We start from the raw sequence: 19,821 nt of genomic DNA, 5'->3' as shown, positions 1-19,821 counted from the left end.
CATGAAAGAGGACATAGTCTCTGACAAACTTTATTATAATGCATTCTAACCTATTAGATTGTCCCATTGCATAATACATTCCATCATGACTCCATTATGAAATAAATTGTACTCCACATAGAATAATAAGCAACAACCAGACTTTGTGTCAGATAGTAAAAAGACATTCTAACAGATCTTCTTCGAGCATATAGATAATAATAGCCACCACTCACTGAGGTCTTAAGTGTATTATTCTAAAATGCCGTATATACATTATCTTATTTAATCCTCACAACAGCCCTGTGAGTTAACCATTATCATTCCAATTTTATACATGAACCTTTTGAGGTTATCAAAGGTTAGATAACTTATCTGAGGTCCCACAGCCAGTCAGAGGTGGAACCAGAATTGAAACTCATGTCTGTCACATTCTGTCTTTTATCTATACCAGGGGTTAGCAAACTTTTTCTGTAAAGGCCAGTTAGTAAATATTGTAGGCTTTGCAGTTTTGCAACTACTCAACTTGCTGTGGTACTGCAAGAGCAGCCATAGACATTATGTCAACGCAGGTGGGCACAGCTGAAATAAAACTTTATTTATTTACAAAAAAATATGTATTAGTGTTTGCTAATCTCTGCTCTCAATCACTACAGCAGGTTCTAAAACCCTTTTGGTCTCATGACTCTTTTGTTAATGTGGGTTATATTGTTACCCACACAGTGGTGAGTTCAATCACTTGATGGGTGTTAACCCAATGACCACTACCAAAGAAGATTTACTTTTTTATTTTTATTTTTTTTGAGACAGAATCTCACTCTGTCTCCCAGGCTGGAGTGCAATGGTGCAATCTCTCTTCACTGCAGCCTCCGCCTCCCTGGTTCAAGAGATTTTCCTGCCTCACCCTCCCGAGCAGCTGGGATTACAGGTGCCTGCCACCACACCTGGCTAATGTTTTTTGTTTGTTTGTTTGTTTGTTTTTTATTAGAGTTGGGGTTTTACCATGTTGGCCAGGCTGGTCTCAAACTCCTAACCTCAGATGATCCACCCATCTCGGCCTCCCAAAGTGCTTGGATTATAGGCGTGAGTCACCATGCCTGGCCCAAGGAGGATTTAACAAGGGGATTTTATTACTTTGCAACAAGTAAGAACACCAGGGATAGTTTCCAAAGCACTATCTCCCCAAATGAAGGCAAAAGCAGGGCTTTTATTTTGCTAGTTGGCTGAGTCATTGCATGTGTAAAGGCAGGGTTTGTTCCTTGACACATACATGTATAGAAAATAGAGAATAAGTTCCTCTCTAAGTGAGATTTTTAGTATGGTAATGCAGAGAGTTTGCCAAGTTCATCTCTAACTTCAGGCATCTCTGGTTCCAGCTGGTTTTTGTCTTGCTGTAGCTGGTCTTCTTCCTGTACCCTTTTGAAACAACAAGGTGCAACAGGGGTTACACTTTTATAGTGTGCACCTGAAGACCCAGGGACTCTGGGTTACAATATCTATCAACATTTACTATATTAGAAATTGCATAAATTTTAATATTAGTTTAAGATAAATAAAAAACCATTATATATTAACACAAATCACTTTTTTTTTGAGATGGGGTCTCACTGTGTTGCCTAAGCTAGACTGGAACTCCTGGGCTCAAGGGATCCTCATACTTCAGCCTCCTGAGTAGCTGGAACTTCAGCATACACAGCCACTCTGTCCAGCTACAAATAACTTGCTTTTATGAAAAAAAGAATTTTCCATAAAAATTAGTGGAAAGAGCATCATTGTTTTAGGTATTTTTGTGAAACCTTTTAACATCTAGCTTAATAGAAAACAAGTGACTTTTCATATCTGCTTTACATTCAGTCTGTTATGTCACATAGTTGGAGAAGGAAGAATCTCACCCCTTGTGAGATCTCTGGAAACCCCAGGATTCCCAAACCACACTTGGGGAGCTTAATTATGCTTGATTTCCAGTGAAAATTGTATCTCACTTGGATAAAAACTAACCAAATCTGAATTAAGCATGGGCTTTAGTTAATAATAATGCATTACTATTGTTTCATTAATTGTGACAAATGCACCCTACGAATCTATTACTAATAGGTAAAAATGGGGGTATGCTGTATGGGAACTCTGTACTATTTTCATAATTTTTCTGTAAATCCAAATTGATTCTTTAAAAAGAAGTTTATTTTTAAAAATTTGTAACTTTAAAAATTATTCTCTCTACATCACAACTCCCTGGTGGGCTCCCACTTTATGGAAGGAGAAGAAATATCAACTAGAATAGACTTCTCATGATTTTGTGTTAAACTAATAAATAGTCTTTTTAAAAAATTTTCTTGTAAAGCCATTCTTTTATCATTTCCAAAATTGCATGTTTGCAGAGAGGTAAATTTTAAGTGACTGACTATTGGATGAGTGATGAACCAAAATTGTCATCCTTTTTCAATCAGCCCTACTTGGCCCTTCCCCACATTCATGTAACAACATTTGTAGCTGGTAACAGATTGCCGTTCTTGGCTAAGCAGCCATAAACCATCTGGTAACTGTTGAAGCCATCCCAGGGCTGTGGCAATGGCAAAGCCACTGCCTAAGAAAAGAGAGAACATTATTCAAGTGGATTTTTTGCTTTTTGTTATTGTTGCTTTTTGTTTTGTATTTCTTTGAGCATCAAATGCTTTGCAAGAAATTATATTTTTACCACTTTATTTTCTTCAAGATTGCAGAACTAAATCTAGAAGCACTAGCTAATCACCAAGAAATACAAGCAGCAGGCCAAGAGCCTAGAAACACAACAGAAATACTTCAGCATCCAAACACAAGGTAATATTTTCAGTTTGAAACAAGAGCAAAGACAAATGGAGTATCTAGTTTCTTGTTTAACAACACCTGAGAATGTTTTTAATCTTCTTTTGAGTCTATTGAAAACTATTTACCAAAAAATAAATAACATCTATCACAAAAACCACAGAAAAAATACCACCTTCTAGCCTTAATATACAGTATTTAATTTCTAATTTTCTGAATCTAGTGGCTGGTCTAAAATGATATCCTTGATCAAAAGAAAAAAAAATGATTGGAATATGTTGAACCTAGGTAGCACTGGGAAAGTTGATAGACTAGTTGGTATTTTGGCTAGAAGAGTCAATCTGTAGCCTTGTTGTATTGCCCAGACTATGAAAGACACACACACAGACTCAAAAGGGCTTTGTCTCCAGACTATGGCAAATGTATCAGATCTTTAGCATTTTGCCTACACTTTGATAGAGAGCTTTGGGTATATTTCTTGTTTATCCTTCCTCTCTATTGAAGCCACACTGTCTAAAACAATTTTCTATGATGATGGAAGTGCTCTACATCTGTGCTATCTGGTTTGGTAGCCGCTAGTCACATTTGACTAGTGCAGTTGAGGAACTGAATTTTTAATTTTATTTAATTTTAATAGCTATACATTGCTAGTGGCTACCATGTTGTATAATGCAGGTACAGAGAAATAACTGTCAGGTTCTGGAAAACTGTTGTTCTTACCTTAACTCTTCTGCTTCTTTATAGTGTTTTAGAATGCTTGGATTCAGTGGGTCAGAAGCTTCTTTTTTTGACCCGGGAGATAGATGCTGGTGAACTTGCGTCTTCCAGAAACTGTCAAACTATAAAGTGTCTTTCAAATAAAGAGGTGAGTGTCCTGCTGAACCTTTGCAGGTTATATTCAAAGCAGAGGGGAATGTAGCCCTTTGCACCCCATGCAAGTGTCAAGCTTTTTTAAATCAGCAACCCTGGCTACAGTTAGTAAGTCTGGCTTCTGTCTCACATCTTGTATGGAGTACCTAAGCCCTCATAGGAGCAGAACTGTCAGCTGCCAATGCCTGCTTCCAGAGCCTAGCAGGCCTCTGGGTTTGGCCTTGCATATGTATTTGAGTTTCTGTTGTGTTTCTGGTTCATGGAAATGTTTATCTTGGTTTTGAGCCTGGCTATATCTTTTCAATTTTTTTCTTTTTATATTTTATCTATCATTGCTGTATGTTATGTCAGAGAGGCTGCATCAAACATGAGCTTACTGTGTTATATTCAGAAGATCTGTGTTTTTTTTTTTTTAACATTTTGTTTGGAAATAATTTCAACCTTACAGAAGCGTGCATGAATGGTAGAACACCTGTATACCTTCTATCTAGATTCACCTTTTTTAGCACTCTGCCCCAGTTGCTTTATTATTTTATGTGTACCCACATGCTTATGCTCTCTCATGTACACACTCTCTTCCTTCCTCTCTCTGTATGACATTTCCTGAACCAATTGAGAGTAAGCTGCATATATCATGGCCCTAAATACTTCAGAGTGTATTTCATGAGAATATTATTTTACATAACCACATCTTACATAGTTACCAATTTTAGTAAATCTAATATTGTCCTGGTACCTTTATCTACTTTTCATCTGTATTCTCATTTTCTTGGCTGACCAAATAATGTCTTTATAGCATGTCTTTTCCCTTTAAAACAGTATCATTTCTAGGGTCATGTATTACAATTACTTGTCGTATCTTTTTAGTCTCCTTTAAAGCTGGAACAGTTCCTCAACCTTTCTTTGTCTTTAATAACCTTGATACATTTCGAGTAATGCATGCCCCCCTCCCTTTTTTAACAGTTTTGCTTATTTTAGGTTTGTGTGGTGGTTGCTCATGATTACATTCAGATTATGCATTCTTAGCCAAATTTCTTGGGGTCTCGCATCCAGAGGCAGTTATTATTCATCTGCCCCTCTTTTATGCTGTTTATTCTGATCACCTGGTCAAGGTGTTGTCTGCTTTCTCTATTGCAGAGTTCTTGTTTTTTCGCTTAATTCTAATAAATATGTGGGGAGATATTTTAAGAACATGCCAGTATTGCTTGAGCGCAGGAGGTCGAGGCTGTAGTGAACTATGATCGTACTACTACACTCCAGCCTGGGATTACAGGTGTGAGCCACTAGGCTCGGCCAAGTGTTCCTTTTTTATATGTCTTTTGCTTGACCTTGTTGAGCTTTTGGAATTTGTGGGTTTATCATTTTCATCAAATTAGAAAAAGTGTTGACCATTATTTCTTCTTTCACCACCCTCCCCTCCTTTGGGCACTCCCACTACATATGTATTAGGCCGTTTAAAGTTGTTCCATAGCTCACTGATGTGCTGTTCATGTTTTTTCCAGTCTTTTTTCCTCTCTGTTTTATTTTAGATTGTTTCCATTGCTATGTCTTTAGGTTTCTTATTGTGCTGCAGTATCTAATCTACTGATAATCCAATCCAGTGTACTTTTACCTCACACATTGTATTTTTTACCTCCAGAAGTTAACTTTTGTTCTATTTTATATCATCCATGTTTCTAGTTAACATTCAGACTTTCCTCTAGCTTCTAAATTCCAGAATATAGTTACAATAACTATTTTAACATCCTTCTCTATTAATTTGATAATCTGTGTCATTTTTAGATTAACTTAAATTGATTGGTTTTTTCTCCTTATTATGGACTGTATTTCATTCTTTGCAGTCTGGTAGTTTTTTGTATTGGATGCTGGACACAGTGAATTTTAATTTGTTGGGTGCTATATATTTTTGTATTTCTATAAATATTTGTGAGCTTTGGTCTGGGATGTGGAAAAGTTACTTGGAAACACTTTGGTCCTTTTGGATCTTCTTTCTTTCTTTGCTTCCTTCCTTCTTTTCTTTCCGGTTTTTTTTTTTTTTTTTTTTTTTTTTTTTGAGACGAAGTCTCAGGCTGTCCAGGCTGGAGTGCAGTGGCGCCATCTCAGCTCACTGCAAGCTCCGCCTCCTGGGCTCATGCCATTCTCCTGCCTCAGCCTCCCAAGTGGTTGGGACTACAGGCGCCCGCCACCGCGCCAGGCTAATTTTTTGTATTTTTAGTAGAGATGGGATTTCACTGTGTTAGCCAGGATGGTCTCGATCTCCTGACCTTGTGATCCGCCCACCTCGGGCTCCCAAAGTGCTGGGATTACAGGCATGAGCCACTGCGCCCGGCCTTCTTTTCTTTCTTATGTTGCCCAGGCTGATCTCAAACTCCTGGCCTCAAGTAATCCACTCACTTCAGCATTCCAAAGTGCTCGGATTACAGGGGTGAGCCACTATGCCTGGCCAGATCCTTTTGAATTCTTGCTTTTAAGGTTGGTTAGGTGGAACCAGAGTAAATTTTGTCCCACTACTAAAGCAAAACCATACTAAGTACTTGATCTCCATAAATTATGAGATTTTACACTCTAGCTTTTGGGAATCTAAACTATTCCTGGCCTTGTGTTAGCCCGTGTGATTGTTTCCTCTAATCCTTTTGGGCGTCCTTTCCTTGACCTTGCATAGTTTACTTACATGGATACACTAATCCCTACTCAACTGAATATTTGAGGGGGATTGTTTATAGATCTATTGGTTTCCTAGCTTTTAAGGATCACTGTCCTTCATTTTCTGATATCCTGAGAACTGCTGTTCTTAGGATTTTGTTTTTTTTTTTTTTCTGCGCACTTACATGGGCCTCAAGGGTTCTTTGGGCATTATTATTGTTATTGTAATAGACTTTAATTTTTAGAGCAGTTTTAGGTTCACAACAATATTAAATGGAAAGTATAAGCTGGGTGCTGTAGCTTATACCTGTAATCTCAGGACTTTGGGAGGCCAAGGTAGGTGGATCTCTCGAGTCCAGGAGTTTGAGACTGACCTGGGCAACATGGTGAAACGCTGTCCCTACAAAATATCAGCCAGGCTTGGTGGCATGTGCCTGTTATCCCAGCAGCTCAGGATGCTGAGATGGAAGGATTGCTTGAGCCCGGGAGGTGGAGGTTGCAGTGACTGACGTATAATCGCACTACTGCACTCCAGCCTGGCGACAGAGTGAGACCCTGTCTCAAAAAAAGGAAAGTACAGAGAGTTCCCATTTACCCCCACACCCACCCACACAAACAACTTCCACCACTATCAACAACCTGTACCTGAGTAGTACATTTGTTAAAATCAATGAACCCACTATGACATATAATTACCAAAGTCCATAGTTTACGTTAGGGTTCTGTCTTGGTGTTGACAAATGTATAGTGACATATATCCACCATTATATATCATATATATCATACAGAATAGTTTCATTGACCTAAAAATCTGTGATGAATGTGCTCTGCCTGTTGGAAACCACTGATTTTTTTTTTTTTTTTTTTACTGTCTCCATAATTTTGCCTTTTTAAGAACATCACATAGTTGGAATCACATAGTATGTAGCTTTTTCAGACTGACTTCTTTCACTTAGTATACGCATTTAAGTTTTCTCCATGTCTTTTCACTGCTTTATGGTTTTTTCTTTTTAACACTGAATAACTATATATTTCCTGGATTTACCACAATTTATCCATTCACCTGCTGATAGACATTTTGGCTGCTTCCAAGTTTTGGCAATTATGGACAAAGTTGCTATAAATGTCTGTGTGCAGGTTTTCATATGTACATAAGTTTCCAACACATTTGGGCAAATACCAAAGAGTGCAGTTGCTAGATTGTATAGTAAGAGTATGTTTAGTCTTGTAAGAAACTGCTGAACTTCCAAAGTGTCTACAATTTTGCATTCCCACCAGCAGTGAATGAGAATTCCTGTTGCTCCACATTCTTTTCAGCATTTGATGGTGTCAGTGTTTTGGATTTTGGCTATTCTGATGGATATGTATTAGTGTCTCATTGTTTTAATTTGCAGTCCCCTAAAGACATGTAATGTGAAGCATCTTTTCGTATGCTTATTTGCTATATATATGTCTTCTTTGGTCAAGTGTCTGTTCAACTCTTTTGCCCATTTTTAAAATTGCATTGTTCATTTTCTTATTGGTGAGTTTTAATATTTCTTTGTATATTTGAATAACAGTCTTTTAACAGATAAGTCTTTTGCAAATATTTTCTCCCAGTCTGGCTTGTCTTCTCATTCTCTTTAATCATATATTTTTTATAGTTTCTTAGTTGTTGGAGGAGAGAGGGTAACTCTAGTCTTCTGTTATTCAATCTTGGCTGGGGATGGAAATCCTTGTAAGTTATATTTGAGAAATTTAATGACAGTCTAATTTTCTTGGCTTTGTAAGTTATTTTTACCGAGGATTTACTTTTCCCTTTTTGTTTAAAGTCTAATTGTTTTACTAAGCTATGTCTCAGAGTTGATCATTCCAAGTCACTTTTTCTTGGTACCTGAGGCGCCCTTCAATATATAGGTTATAGTTTCTTTTATTTCCAGAGGTTTTCTTGGATTGTATTTTCAAGTATTTGGTTCCATTGCTTTAATTTTCTTCCTCATAGACTTCACTTATGCATGTATGTTGTGCCCCCTTGGCCTATGTTTCATTCACCTACTTTCTCTCTGATGCTTTTGATTTCATTTGTACACTCCTAATTCTTTCCATGCTTTTCATTAATGCCTTTTATTAAAATTTCACTTGAATCTATTCTTTCTTGACAACTTGTAGTTGCTTTTTCATATCCTCAAGTGCTTGGCTGCTAATATTCAATTCAGTTTATACTGTAATGTTAACTGTATCCTTTAGCTCCATGGTTGGTTGTTTTTTTTTTTTTTTTAGGGGGAATAATTTTCATCAGCTGAAATGCTTCGAGTCTCACTTTATTTCTTGGTTTTTGTTTTTGTTTTTGAGACAGAGTGTCACTCTATTGCCCAGGCTGGAGTGCAGTGGCATGAGCAGAGCTCACTGCAGCCTTGACTTCGGGGCTCAAGCAATCCTCCTGCCTCAGCTACCCAAGTAGCTGGGACTACAGGCATGTGCCACCATGCCCGGCTAATTTTTAAATTTTTTATAGAGATGAGGTCTCATTATATTGACCAGGCTCATCTCAAACTCCTGAGCTCAAATTATCTTCCCACCTTGGCTTCCCAAAGTGCTAGGATCACAAGCATGAGCCACCGCGCCCAGCTGTTGCTGTTTTTTTTAACAGTAGTTTAGATTAATATGGTCTACTATTTTCTAATTTTACTGATTTGTTTTTGAATACGGTTTTCATTCAAGAGCGTCTCTTTTACTCTGCCTTCCTCAATGCAGTTTTTTGTTCTTCTTCTGTGCTCTTCCTTTACTTACCAAAGGATTCTCTCTCCCTTTCCTCTTCTCCCTCTCTTCTTATTGCAGCAAAAAACATAAAATTTGCCATCTTAACTGTTTTTAAGTATACAGTTCAGCAGTATTAAGTATATTTATATTCTTGTGAAAGAGATCTTAGAACGTTTTTATTTTGCAGAAGTGAAACTTGGGCTAAGTTTCTTTGTATGCCTTGTGACTTATTGTTGTTGGTATTGTTGAGGCTTGGGCATTTGAATAAATAGCCAGTTGTCTTTACAGACTGCTTCGTGCAGGGGGAGACCTTCACCATTCAGCCTAGTTAGAAATTTCATGGCCTCCCAAACCTGTTCTGGAGATTTGTCTTCTCTGGAGTTGTGCATGTGCCTTTAGTTGTTTCCTGAGCCCCTTGTCCCTACTTCTTTTCAGAGCCCATAATCTCTTTCTTCCCCTGGTTTCTTACTGCGGCTCTAAGATGCCATGGTGATCACATCTGTTTTCAGTGGCTTCCAAACAAGGCTGTCAGTCCTGTCAGCCTTCTGAGTCATGCAAGACAGAAAATAGTCCCTCAGACAGCCCCCACACTACTCAGAACATTGGACACATGGTCCACTCTTTTGTTTCCATCCCAAGAGAGGATCTGTGGTGTGGGAGAAGCCCTATTATGTCAGATAGGGAAGGATGTAAATGAGACCACAAAACATCACAAAGTTTCCTTTCCCATTTACTGGAAACCCTTCTTGGTTTCATGCTGGTCTAGGTACTATATAGCTTTTCATCTGGTCTCTACAGTTCTCTCAAAGGTGTTCTGGTCCATATATTGTTGTTAACTCATTGTCTCTGTGGGAGAGTAAGAAGCTAAAGTGAAGCTTTCTAGTTCTCCATTTCCAGAATGATGGTGTGGTGTTGACGGAAGGGAGGAATTTATAATATTGTTTGGACGGGTTGGTGTTCTTCACAGCAGTGTCTTCAAGGAGTACCACCTTTTCTCTATATATCTGATTCTTCTCCAGAAGCACAGCTTCTCTGAGGCTGCCAAGCCTCTTGCTTGTAGTCAAGTGCTAAGAAATGTCAAAATCATGACCCATGTTCCTTATTTGGCATTTAATTGGAGTTTTTATTTTGGAGGTGATTTTTTTGTGCTTCATCTAATTCTTCCATGTCCCTTGATTATTATTATTATTATTTTAACCAAATCTATTAAGCCTCCTCTCCCTTGCTTTCCCTACTCACAGGCTTGCAACAGTTTACAATACTGGGAGTTATAGTTATTTATTTAATTACAGGTCATTGGAAAATTTTTGTAATAACCCTTGTCTCTTAGTAATGCTGAAGGTCTGACTTATATGTATTTTATTTTCATTCTTTTTATTGGTTCTGTGGTTCTTTGGGGAAGCTGTGTGGTTTCACCATTTTCCTCCAGACCTGGAAGTCAGCCCCATATTACCTCAGTATGGGTAAAAAGGCAACTACTATTTATATTATTGTGGCTCATATCCAGGAGCTGCAATAGAGTATGAGGTTCCTACCTTATCCAGGCTGTGCTGTTCTCTACAGGTTCTTGAGCAGGCCAGAGTGGAAATCCCCCTGTTTCCCTTCAGCATTGTTCAGTTCTCTTTTAAGGCCTTTTCACCTATCCTCACCGAGGAGATGAACAAAAGGGTAAGTGGATGAGTTCTGCTGAATGATTTATTTAGTGACTTTTTGTAACCTCTTATCATTAAGGAAAGTAATACATGCTTTATTTAATTTGTTGTGTCTTTCTCTAGATTTTTACTATCTGCATATTAACATCTAAAAATATTTTTATAAAAATGGGAATCAAACTATGCATACTGTTTTGCAACTTTATTTTTTCATTTAACAGTATATCTTGTACATCTTTCTGTATCACTACATATCTTATTTCCCTTGTTTTTAATGGCTACATAATATTCTGCTATATGATATACCTATTAACAGCATTTGTACTTTATACACTTTTGCTATTGCAAATAATACTTCAGTGAACATCCTTGGACATTTGGCAAGTATTTATGTCAAAAAAATCTTTGATGAATAATCCCATGCATTGACTCATGATTTCATTTCTCTTTTCACATTCATTCCCATACTATATTCTGTTGTTTTTCCTACAGATGAGGATCAAGTGGACAGAGATATCAACTGTCTATGCTGGGCCATTTAGCAAAAATTGCAATCTCAGGGCTCTGAAGAGGCTATTTAAGAGCTTTGGCCCAGTCCAGTCAATGACTTTTGTTCTTGAAACCCGTCAGGTAAGACTGGAAAATTCAGATTTCAATTTTCTAGATTAGTGTTTCATATTCAGGTGACTGCTTGGGCCATGCAGATAGCAAATATTCCTGAAGTAAGCTTGATTGCTACCAACTGGAGCGCGAGACATACGCTAATGAGAGCAATTGTTGACCCACAGGAATGTATACCCAGTATTGTGAGATCTTTTGTTGTGTGTGTTTAAAGAATTGAGACATTTGGCTGGGCATGGTGGCCTATACCTGTAATCCCAGCACTTTGGGAGTTTGAGGAGGGAGGATTGCTTGAATCCAGGAGTTCAAGACCAGCCTGGGCTATATAGTGGGACCACATTGCTACAAAAAATTTAAAAACAAGAATTGAGAATTCTGTCAATTTTCATATGCTGGCTCCCATTTTCTCAAATATCAGGCCATGCGAAAAAATATGTCTGCTGGTTGAATATAACCTATGGTCCTTATGATTGTACCCGGCTTTAAAAGATAAAATGCCCTTTCAAAAAGAGAAGTAACTTTCATATCTTAGAAAGTTACTTCTTTTTTTACAGAGTAGGCTCATGGCTTGCTTGGTTAAGATACAGGAGGAAGATTATGGGAGGGCTTTTGTTGTTATTGTTATTAGTTCTCTTATCTCTTAGGGTAAGTTTTTGGTATTGTAGGTTTGTATTTACATAAAAGCCCTTTAAAGAGATTAGTTTTACTTTAACAAAAATAATGCTTGCATATGGTTTTAAAAATTTATATAGTTCAAAAGGACTTCACAAGTTAAGTCTCCATCTTCATAGTCATAACAATACCATATCAATAAAGTTTATATATGAAGCAATAACATCATAAGCATATAGAGACATAGAAGAAATCATGAAAAGGATTTAAAAAGAATTAAAAATGGAAACAGTGTAATAGGATGTTTGTAGAATGATATACAATAAAGGTAACAATGGAGGCCTCCCAAGGGAAGAATTAGGCAGCTAGTTAATGGGATTAGGGGAAGACTTTACTGTAAATATATTGTTCCTTTAGAATTCGGAACTAGGTAACTATTAACTGGTGTATTACTATGTATGAAAGTGAAGTAAAAATACTTCTAAAGTGATGTAAGTGCAGGATCCTAGATATTTTTAAATGTGCTGTCTCTAAATTTTTTAATTTTTTTTTTTTTTTTTTTTTTTTTGACACAGAGGCCCAGGCTGGAGTGCAGTGGTGCCATTTTGGCTCACCACAGCCTCTTCCCTCCAGTTCAAATGATTTCTTGTGCCTCCCAAGTAGCTGGGACTACAGGTTTGCACCCCCACGCCTGGCTAATTTTTGTATTTTTAGTAGAGACGGGGTTTCACCATATTGGCCAGGCTGGTCACGAACTCCTGACCTCAAGTGATCCACCTCCCAAAGAGCTGGGATTACAGGTGTGAGCCACTGCACACAGCTTCTAAATCTTTTATTAATGGCTTTTCTATGACTAAAAATAGAAATACAAAGATTGTCCCTGAGAAGATGGATTGGGGGATGAGAATATAGCAAGGGACTATAACATCTTCCTAAGTCTTTCTCTTGGTGCCTTTTTTTGGTTGCGGGGGTGGCGGGTAAAATACATATAACATAAAATGTACCTTTTTAACCATTTTTAAGTGGCATTCAGTACATTGACATTGTGTAGCTATCACCACCATCTATCTCCAGAACTTTTTCATCATCCCAAACTGAAATTTCCTATTAAGCAATAATTTCCTATTACCCCTTCCCCCAGCCATTGTTTTACTTTCTGTCTTTATGAATTTGACTACTCTGTATACCTCACATAAGTGAAATCATATAGTATTTGTCCTGTTGTGTCTGTTTTATTTCATTTAGAATGTCTTCAAGGTTCATTCATGTTGCAGCATGTATCAGAATTTCATTTTCAAGGCAAAATAATATTCCATTTCATGTATATACCACATTTTGGTTATCTATTTGTTGATGGACATTTGGGTTGTTTCTACCTTTTTTTTTTTTTTTTGAGATAGGATCTTGCTCACCCAGGCTGGAGTTCAGTGGCGTGATCACAGCTTACTACAGCCTCGACTTCCTGGGCTCAAGCAATCCTCCCACCTCCCAGCCTCCTGAGTAGCTGGGACCACAGGCGTGCACCACCATGCCCGGCTAGTTTTTTGTAAGACAGGGTCTCTCTGTGTTGCCCAGGCTGATCTTGAACTCCTGACTCAAGAGATCTGCCCACCTCGGCCTCCCAAAATCCTGGGATTACAGGCGTGCCTGACTCTGGGTTGTTTCTACCTTTGACTATCATGAATAATGCTGCTATGAACATGGTTGTACATAATATCTGTTCAAGTCCCTGCTTTCAGTTCTTCTGGGCATATACCCAGAAGTGGAACTGATGGATCAAATAGTAATTCTGTGTTTACTTTTTTGAGGAATCATTATCCTGTTTTCCACAGTGGCTATACCATTTTACATTCCTACCAGCAAAGAACAAAGGTTCCAACTTATCTGCATCTTCACTGACACTTGTTTTCTATTTTATTTAATAATAGCCTTCCTAATGGATGTGAAATGGTATCTCATTTGGGTTTGATTTGCATTTCCCTAATGATTAGTGATGCTGAGTGTCGTAGGCAATTTGTACATCTTTTACAGCAATGTCTATTCACTTGTTTGCCCTTTTTTTTTCTTATTTATTTTTTTCAGTTCCAGCTACTCTGCAATGTTTGCCCATTTTTAAATCAGGTTGTTTGGGTTTTTTATTGTTGAATTGTAAGAGTTCTCTGTACATTCTGGATATTAATCTTTTATTAGATAGGTGATTGCAACTATTTCTCCATTCTGTGGGTTGCTTTTTGACACTGCTGTTAGTGTCCTTTGATGTACAAAAGGTTTTAATTTTTATGAAGTCTAATTTGTCTATTTTTAATTTTGTTGCCTGCCTTTGATGTCATATTCAAGAAACCCTTGCCAAGTCCAGTGTCATGAAACTTTCCTATGGGAAGGCTTTTATCTCCATATTGATGCTGTGGCTCAGATAATCACAAAGATTTACTTACTCCGAGTTACCAAACAGAAAAGCAGACCATTTGAAGATGTAGCCTATCCAGTGGATGAACTTATCCTTCCCAAGCTTATAAAGTTTAGCTAAAAGACAGACAAATGGGAATCTCTGCCCATGACTTGCAGTGATGACTTTAGTGATGCATAATAAATATTATGAAAAGCCTATTGGGTAGTTGCATTTTAAATGACAAAAGTTAGTTATTGTCTGAAAGCTAGTTCCTGAACTTTTTTTTTTTTTTTTTGAGACGGAGTCTCGCTCTGTCGCCCAGGCTGGAGTGCAGTGGCGGGATCTCAGCTCACTGCAAGCTCCGCCTCCCGGGTTCCCGCCATTCTCCTGCCTCAGCCTCCCGAGTAGCTGGGACTACAGGCGCCCACAACCGCGCCCGGCTAATTTTTTGTATTTTTAGTAGAGACGAGGTTTCACCGTGGTCTCGATCTCCTGACCTTGTGATCCGCCCGCCTCGGCCTCCCAAAGTGCTGGGATTACAGGCGTGAGCCACCGCGCCCGGCCTAGTTCCTGAACTTTAGTGATCCCATTTAAAGTTGACAGTTTACAATCAATACCTGTGTAACCCAGTGCAGCAAAGGCATCCATTCTGGTGGCTTTGGCCACTGTAGTTTGAATCCTTTCCCCAGCCCCTTCTTTAGCAGTTTGAGCTGGAAAGCAATGGTGAGGAAATCTTGGTCTTTCTGCAGCCTCATCTCTGTATACAGTATGAAGTCCTAGAAGCAGCCCAGCTGGCCATAGAGTCCTTGGATGGTATTCTGGTAGATGGTACCTGCATCAAGGTAGGGTGATAAGAGAAAGCTCCCTTTGCTCGGGTCTAGCCTACCACAGCCTATATGTATAGTGCCCCAGGACATGTAGCAAACACCCTCAGGAGGCCCAGGCATAAGACTTTGTTATGGAAAGTCTTCAGCCAAGTCTGACATTCTCCTGCTGGCAGTGACTGAAGATATAACAGCTTTCATTTGTGTCAGAAATCATCCTGTGATAGATTTGGGGCTTCCTTGCATTCTTTATTACTACTTAAGTCCCCAATGGTTTATTCTGGTTGGTTCTTTGCAGTTGCCCTTTTCTTCACCTTTCAGGGAGATCAAATGATGGTATTTTGAAGTTTCTTGTGCACATAAACAGAATTTCATTAAGGGTGGGTGGCAGGAAACTGAAGAGAATATGTTTACATGAAAATATGTATGTATTTATCAATTAAGTCTCTAACATAATTCTGTGAGACAGTTATCTTTAGTTTCCTGTTACAGAAAAGGAAAGAAACTAAAAAAGTGTAGGAAACTGAAAAATGAAGTTATTAGTAATGGCAAAAACTTGCTAGTATCCAACAGGCCTGAGGATTAAATTGATTTTCTACCACTAACATCAACTTTCCTTGGTTAGGTGCAGAGGCCTGTGACAGAGCTCACACTTGATTGTGAGACCCTCGTGAATGAGCTGGAAGGAGATTCTGAAAACCAAGGCTCTATATATCTGTTTGGAGTGAGTGAAACCTTCAAAGAACAGCTGTTGCAGGAGCCCCGCCTCTTTCTTGGCCTGGAAGCTGTGATCTTGCCTAAAGATCTTAAAAATGGAAAGCAGAAAAAATACTGTTTCCTAAGTAAGTCTATGCTGTCGAATGTAGCTTTGGGGAAGGAAACTGGGGATGGTAATAACATGAGGTCAGAGAAAGGAAGATTCACCTCCTGGGCTGGACCAGGGCAGCAGTTCCTGATTCTGTCCTTCTCCTATGGCCCTGGCCAGGCAGCTTGGATGGGATCAACTTTCTCGGCCCTTAATAACAAGATGGGGGTTCTTGCTTTCAGAATTCAAAAGTTTTGGCAGTGCCCAGCGGGCCCTCAACATTCTCACAGGCAAGGACTGGAAGCTGAAAGGCAGGCATGCTCTAACCCCCAGGCACCTCCATGCCTGGCTCAGAGGCTTACCACCTGAATCAAGAAGGCCCGCAGGGCTTCGTGTTGTACCTCCCCCTTTTGAACAGGAGGCCTTGCAGGTGAGTGAGTGAAGGTTTCTTGGAGAAGATGTCAGGAGAGTCCTGCTCAGTGACACTTAATCCTTTAATCTTTTTCTTTTTTTTTCTACTCTGGCCCTCAGTCTTATTTCACTCTCCAGCTTCTTCCAGTCCTGGCCACATCTCCTTTTCTCCCAGATCTCTCATACTTTTGCCCCCTCCATACCTGCTAAACTTAGGTTTTTAGTCTTCCAGATCTCCAAGGGACTTTGAGGGACCAAGGCAGGAAGCCAGAGAGCTGGATAATTATTCAGTGATCTAGTCTAGGGTTTCCCAAAGTGTGGTACATACACAAGATAAATTGTGGTTATCATAGATGGTCTTTTTTTTGTTTTGTTTTCACTTTTATGATTATGGATTTGTCTTTTTATTATAGCTAAGACATCTGAATGGACTTGTTTTGCTAATACTTGTTAAAGTATACAACAACTACATTGAGACTATGATTTTGTGGATGGTATTAGTTAGACAAGGCTAAGGAAGAAATTAACTCACTTTATGGAAAAATGTTAGAGGGATATACAAGCAGAAGAGTGGAGGTAGAAGGTGAATGGCTGAAGCTTGGGAAACCCTGTCTTAGTCTAATCTCTCATACTTAGCAGATGAAATGTAGGGGCTAGAGTTGGTAAGTCACTTGCCCAAGGTCACAAAGAGACTTAATGGCAGAAGCCAGACTAGACCCCTCATTAGCAATGTGGCTCCCCTAGCTTGGGGTCTTAGAAGACCCATCTGGAGGAAAGGATAGTAGCCGTCCTCCCCTGAGGAAGTCTTAAACCAACTTGGAGGCCTGGGGATGCTGGGTCAGCAGAGAACCTGCAGTGTGGGCTCCCGTGTTAGACAAGGGATTTGTCTGGAACCTTTACTGGAATCCCATAGCCTTAGACCCAGAGGAAGAGTGTTGCAGTCCTTCCATAGGTAACGAGAGAGTGTTCTGGCTGAGTATTGACACGTGGCTTTGATCCCAGACTCTGAAACTGGACCACCCAAAGATAGCAGCCTGGCGCTGGGGCCGGAAGATTGGAAAGCTCTACAACAGCTTGTGCCCAGGCACTCTCTGCCTCATCCTGCTGCCAGGAACCAAGAGGTATGGACTGGAAAGGATATCCCTTCAGGACTCTGTCCCCTGGATTTCAGCTGTTCTTAGAGAAAAAGCCTTTTGCTGATGTTTAGGTCCATAATGAGGACTTACATGAATCACCTCTTTAATTCTCACAGTTCTAAAAGATAGGCATTGTATTCCCATTTCACATTTATATGCTCTTGTATAACTACATATATTGGTCCCTCAGGGAGATAACTTATCCCCAGTTAAAACCAGGGGTCTTATGTCCTTCTTACTCCTCTCTGGAGAAAGAAGTAGCTGCTAATCCCACTTGAGTAAAAAAAGTAAAGTCTCAGAACAAGCCCTAGGCTTAGGTGTAACCTCCCCACATATGAGGAATGTGTTCCTGCCTTCTGTACCTTTTTCTCCATTGACACCTCTGTTTTAAGAGATAACAGGGCCTGGTTTGCTGATTCTAAGCCTGAGAAATACTGGAGCAGGACTCTGAGTCTAGTTCCAGCTTTATCACCTGTCTCCTCTGACAAGTGGCCAAGCTACTTCCCCGCTATAGATCTCAATTTCCTTTCAGTAACATGAGGGATTTGGAATAAATCAATTGATTTTCAAAACCTTTTAATTGTAAACCCTTTCTTTAAAGAAAAACCAATATTAAATCTTAAAGCATAGAGACGGGCAGTTTTGGAATGAGTGAGTGGGCAGCTAAATGAATTAGTGTATATTGGGGGAGGGAGGGAAAGATGGTAGCTTTTTTGAACAGTCTGAAAACCTTGGATTGTGTTAATTTTAAAAAGTTCCTTGAGATTCTGACATCTGGCTAGGTACAGTGGCTCATGCCTATAATCCTAGCACTTTGGGAGGCCAAGGCGAGCAGATCACTTGAGCTCAGGAGTTCAAGACCAGACTAGGCAACATGACAAGACCCCGTCTCTACCAAAAATACAAAAAAGCAAAAAAAACCCAAACAGCCAGGTTTGGTGTTGTGTGCCTGTGATCCCAACTACTTGGGAGGCTGAGGCACGAGAATCACTTGAACCCAGGAGGCAGAGGTTGCAGTGAGCTGAAATTGCGCCACTGTACTCCAGCCTGGGCTACAGACTGAGACTCTTGTCTCAAAAAAAGAAAAAAAAAAAAATTCTGACATTCTAGGAGTTGATAAGAGCATGAATACCTCTGGCCTTGAAGCTGGATCAGAAATTCATTTCCTAGCATAAAGTTATTGTAACATGCATCTGAGGGCCATTAGGGAGATGGTCTACCTACTGGGTAGGTTGAAAGAACTGCTTTCTCTGAAAAGCAGAAACAAGTATTAGGTGTTTACATTGAGAGGGAAAAAAACATCTTAGACCAACATACTTTAAACAGGCTTGTGGGTAAGCTAATAGGACCAGGGTAAAAAGTGACCACAAGTTGCCAGTAAAAGCTTTTTGGTTAAGATGTGGGCTCTGGGGAACAGAGAGACTTGTCCTTAGGTAGCTCCTCAGGGGCAGTGTTATGGTGGTAGGTGGACTGGGTTTTCATGTTCCCACGTAGAATACTTAAATTGCAGTCCACCATTGTTTAGGTAAACTAAGTCAAGAGTAGCCCAAATCATTGTTCTTCCTGGATGTTCCACAGAGGGTGAAGCCAGAGGAGGAAGTGCTGGGGTCAGGGAGCAAAAACACTTAAGTTGTGACTGAGACAAAGATCCTCAGTCTTTGTCTGAGTTTGTTTGACAAGTTAGGAGAATTAAGCCCCTCTGGAAGCAGCAAATCCTGTGGTGAAGAACCTAAACTACTCCTGTCCTTTAAAAGTCACATTCTGATTTCTGTGGACATACTGATCAAACTCAGCAGCAGTAGCATGCATTTCCTCAAGCTGTGGAGGCTTGCTGTGTGACTGACTTCTCTGGGCCTTGTTTGTGCAGCTGTGTCCGTGATGGCAGCAGATACTCTTGGGAAACATTGGGAAAAAAGGAATAGCAAAAACAATAGAAGGTTTCCTTAGGCTGGGGTCTTCATGCAGCTCTTAATCCTTACATTTTTGGTAGCTTCTTAAATTAATATTGAAAACAACAGTAATTTATCAAACCCAGGTACTGTGCTAAATACCTTTATATGCATTTTTGGTTGAGGTTGTTAGAATCTTTATTTAACAAGTGGAGAAAAAGTCTCAGATTAAGCAATTTTCCTAGGGTCACATAGCTAGTAAGTGCATAGTCAGGACTTGTACCCTGATGGTGTGTCTGACTCCAAAGCAACTCTCCTGCCCTCAAAGCTCTAGTTCTCCATACACAAAAGTCTAGTGTTTGAATGTTTAAGTTCAGACATCAGGTGGAGACAGATTCTGTGTTTGTCTTTCCTCATTTCTTTTTTTTTTTTTTTTTTTTTTTTTTTTG

General features: G+C 39.3%; 1 protein-coding gene across 1 annotated transcript in view; it reads left to right on the top strand.

The window, feature by feature from the left end:
- Positions 1-19,821, top strand: part of REXO5 (RNA exonuclease 5) — a 44,787-nt gene that overhangs the window by 23,517 nt on the left and 1,449 nt on the right. Inside the window, exons 12-19 of the mRNA XM_025371495.1 lie at positions 2,693-2,796; positions 3,526-3,646; positions 10,597-10,701; positions 11,178-11,315; positions 15,057-15,149; positions 15,757-15,973; positions 16,179-16,366; positions 17,350-17,468. Coding sequence (XP_025227280.1) covers positions 2,693-2,796; positions 3,526-3,646; positions 10,597-10,701; positions 11,178-11,315; positions 15,057-15,149; positions 15,757-15,973; positions 16,179-16,366; positions 17,350-17,468 — 1,085 coding nt within the window. The remainder of the gene's footprint in view (positions 1-2,692; positions 2,797-3,525; positions 3,647-10,596; positions 10,702-11,177; positions 11,316-15,056; positions 15,150-15,756; positions 15,974-16,178; positions 16,367-17,349; positions 17,469-19,821) is intronic.

Source organism: Theropithecus gelada, chromosome 20 (genome assembly GCF_003255815.1).
Source record: "Theropithecus gelada isolate Dixy chromosome 20, Tgel_1.0, whole genome shotgun sequence".
Taxonomy (NCBI): Eukaryota; Metazoa; Chordata; class Mammalia; order Primates; family Cercopithecidae; genus Theropithecus; species Theropithecus gelada.
This window is presented reverse-complemented; position numbering and strand designations above follow the sequence as displayed.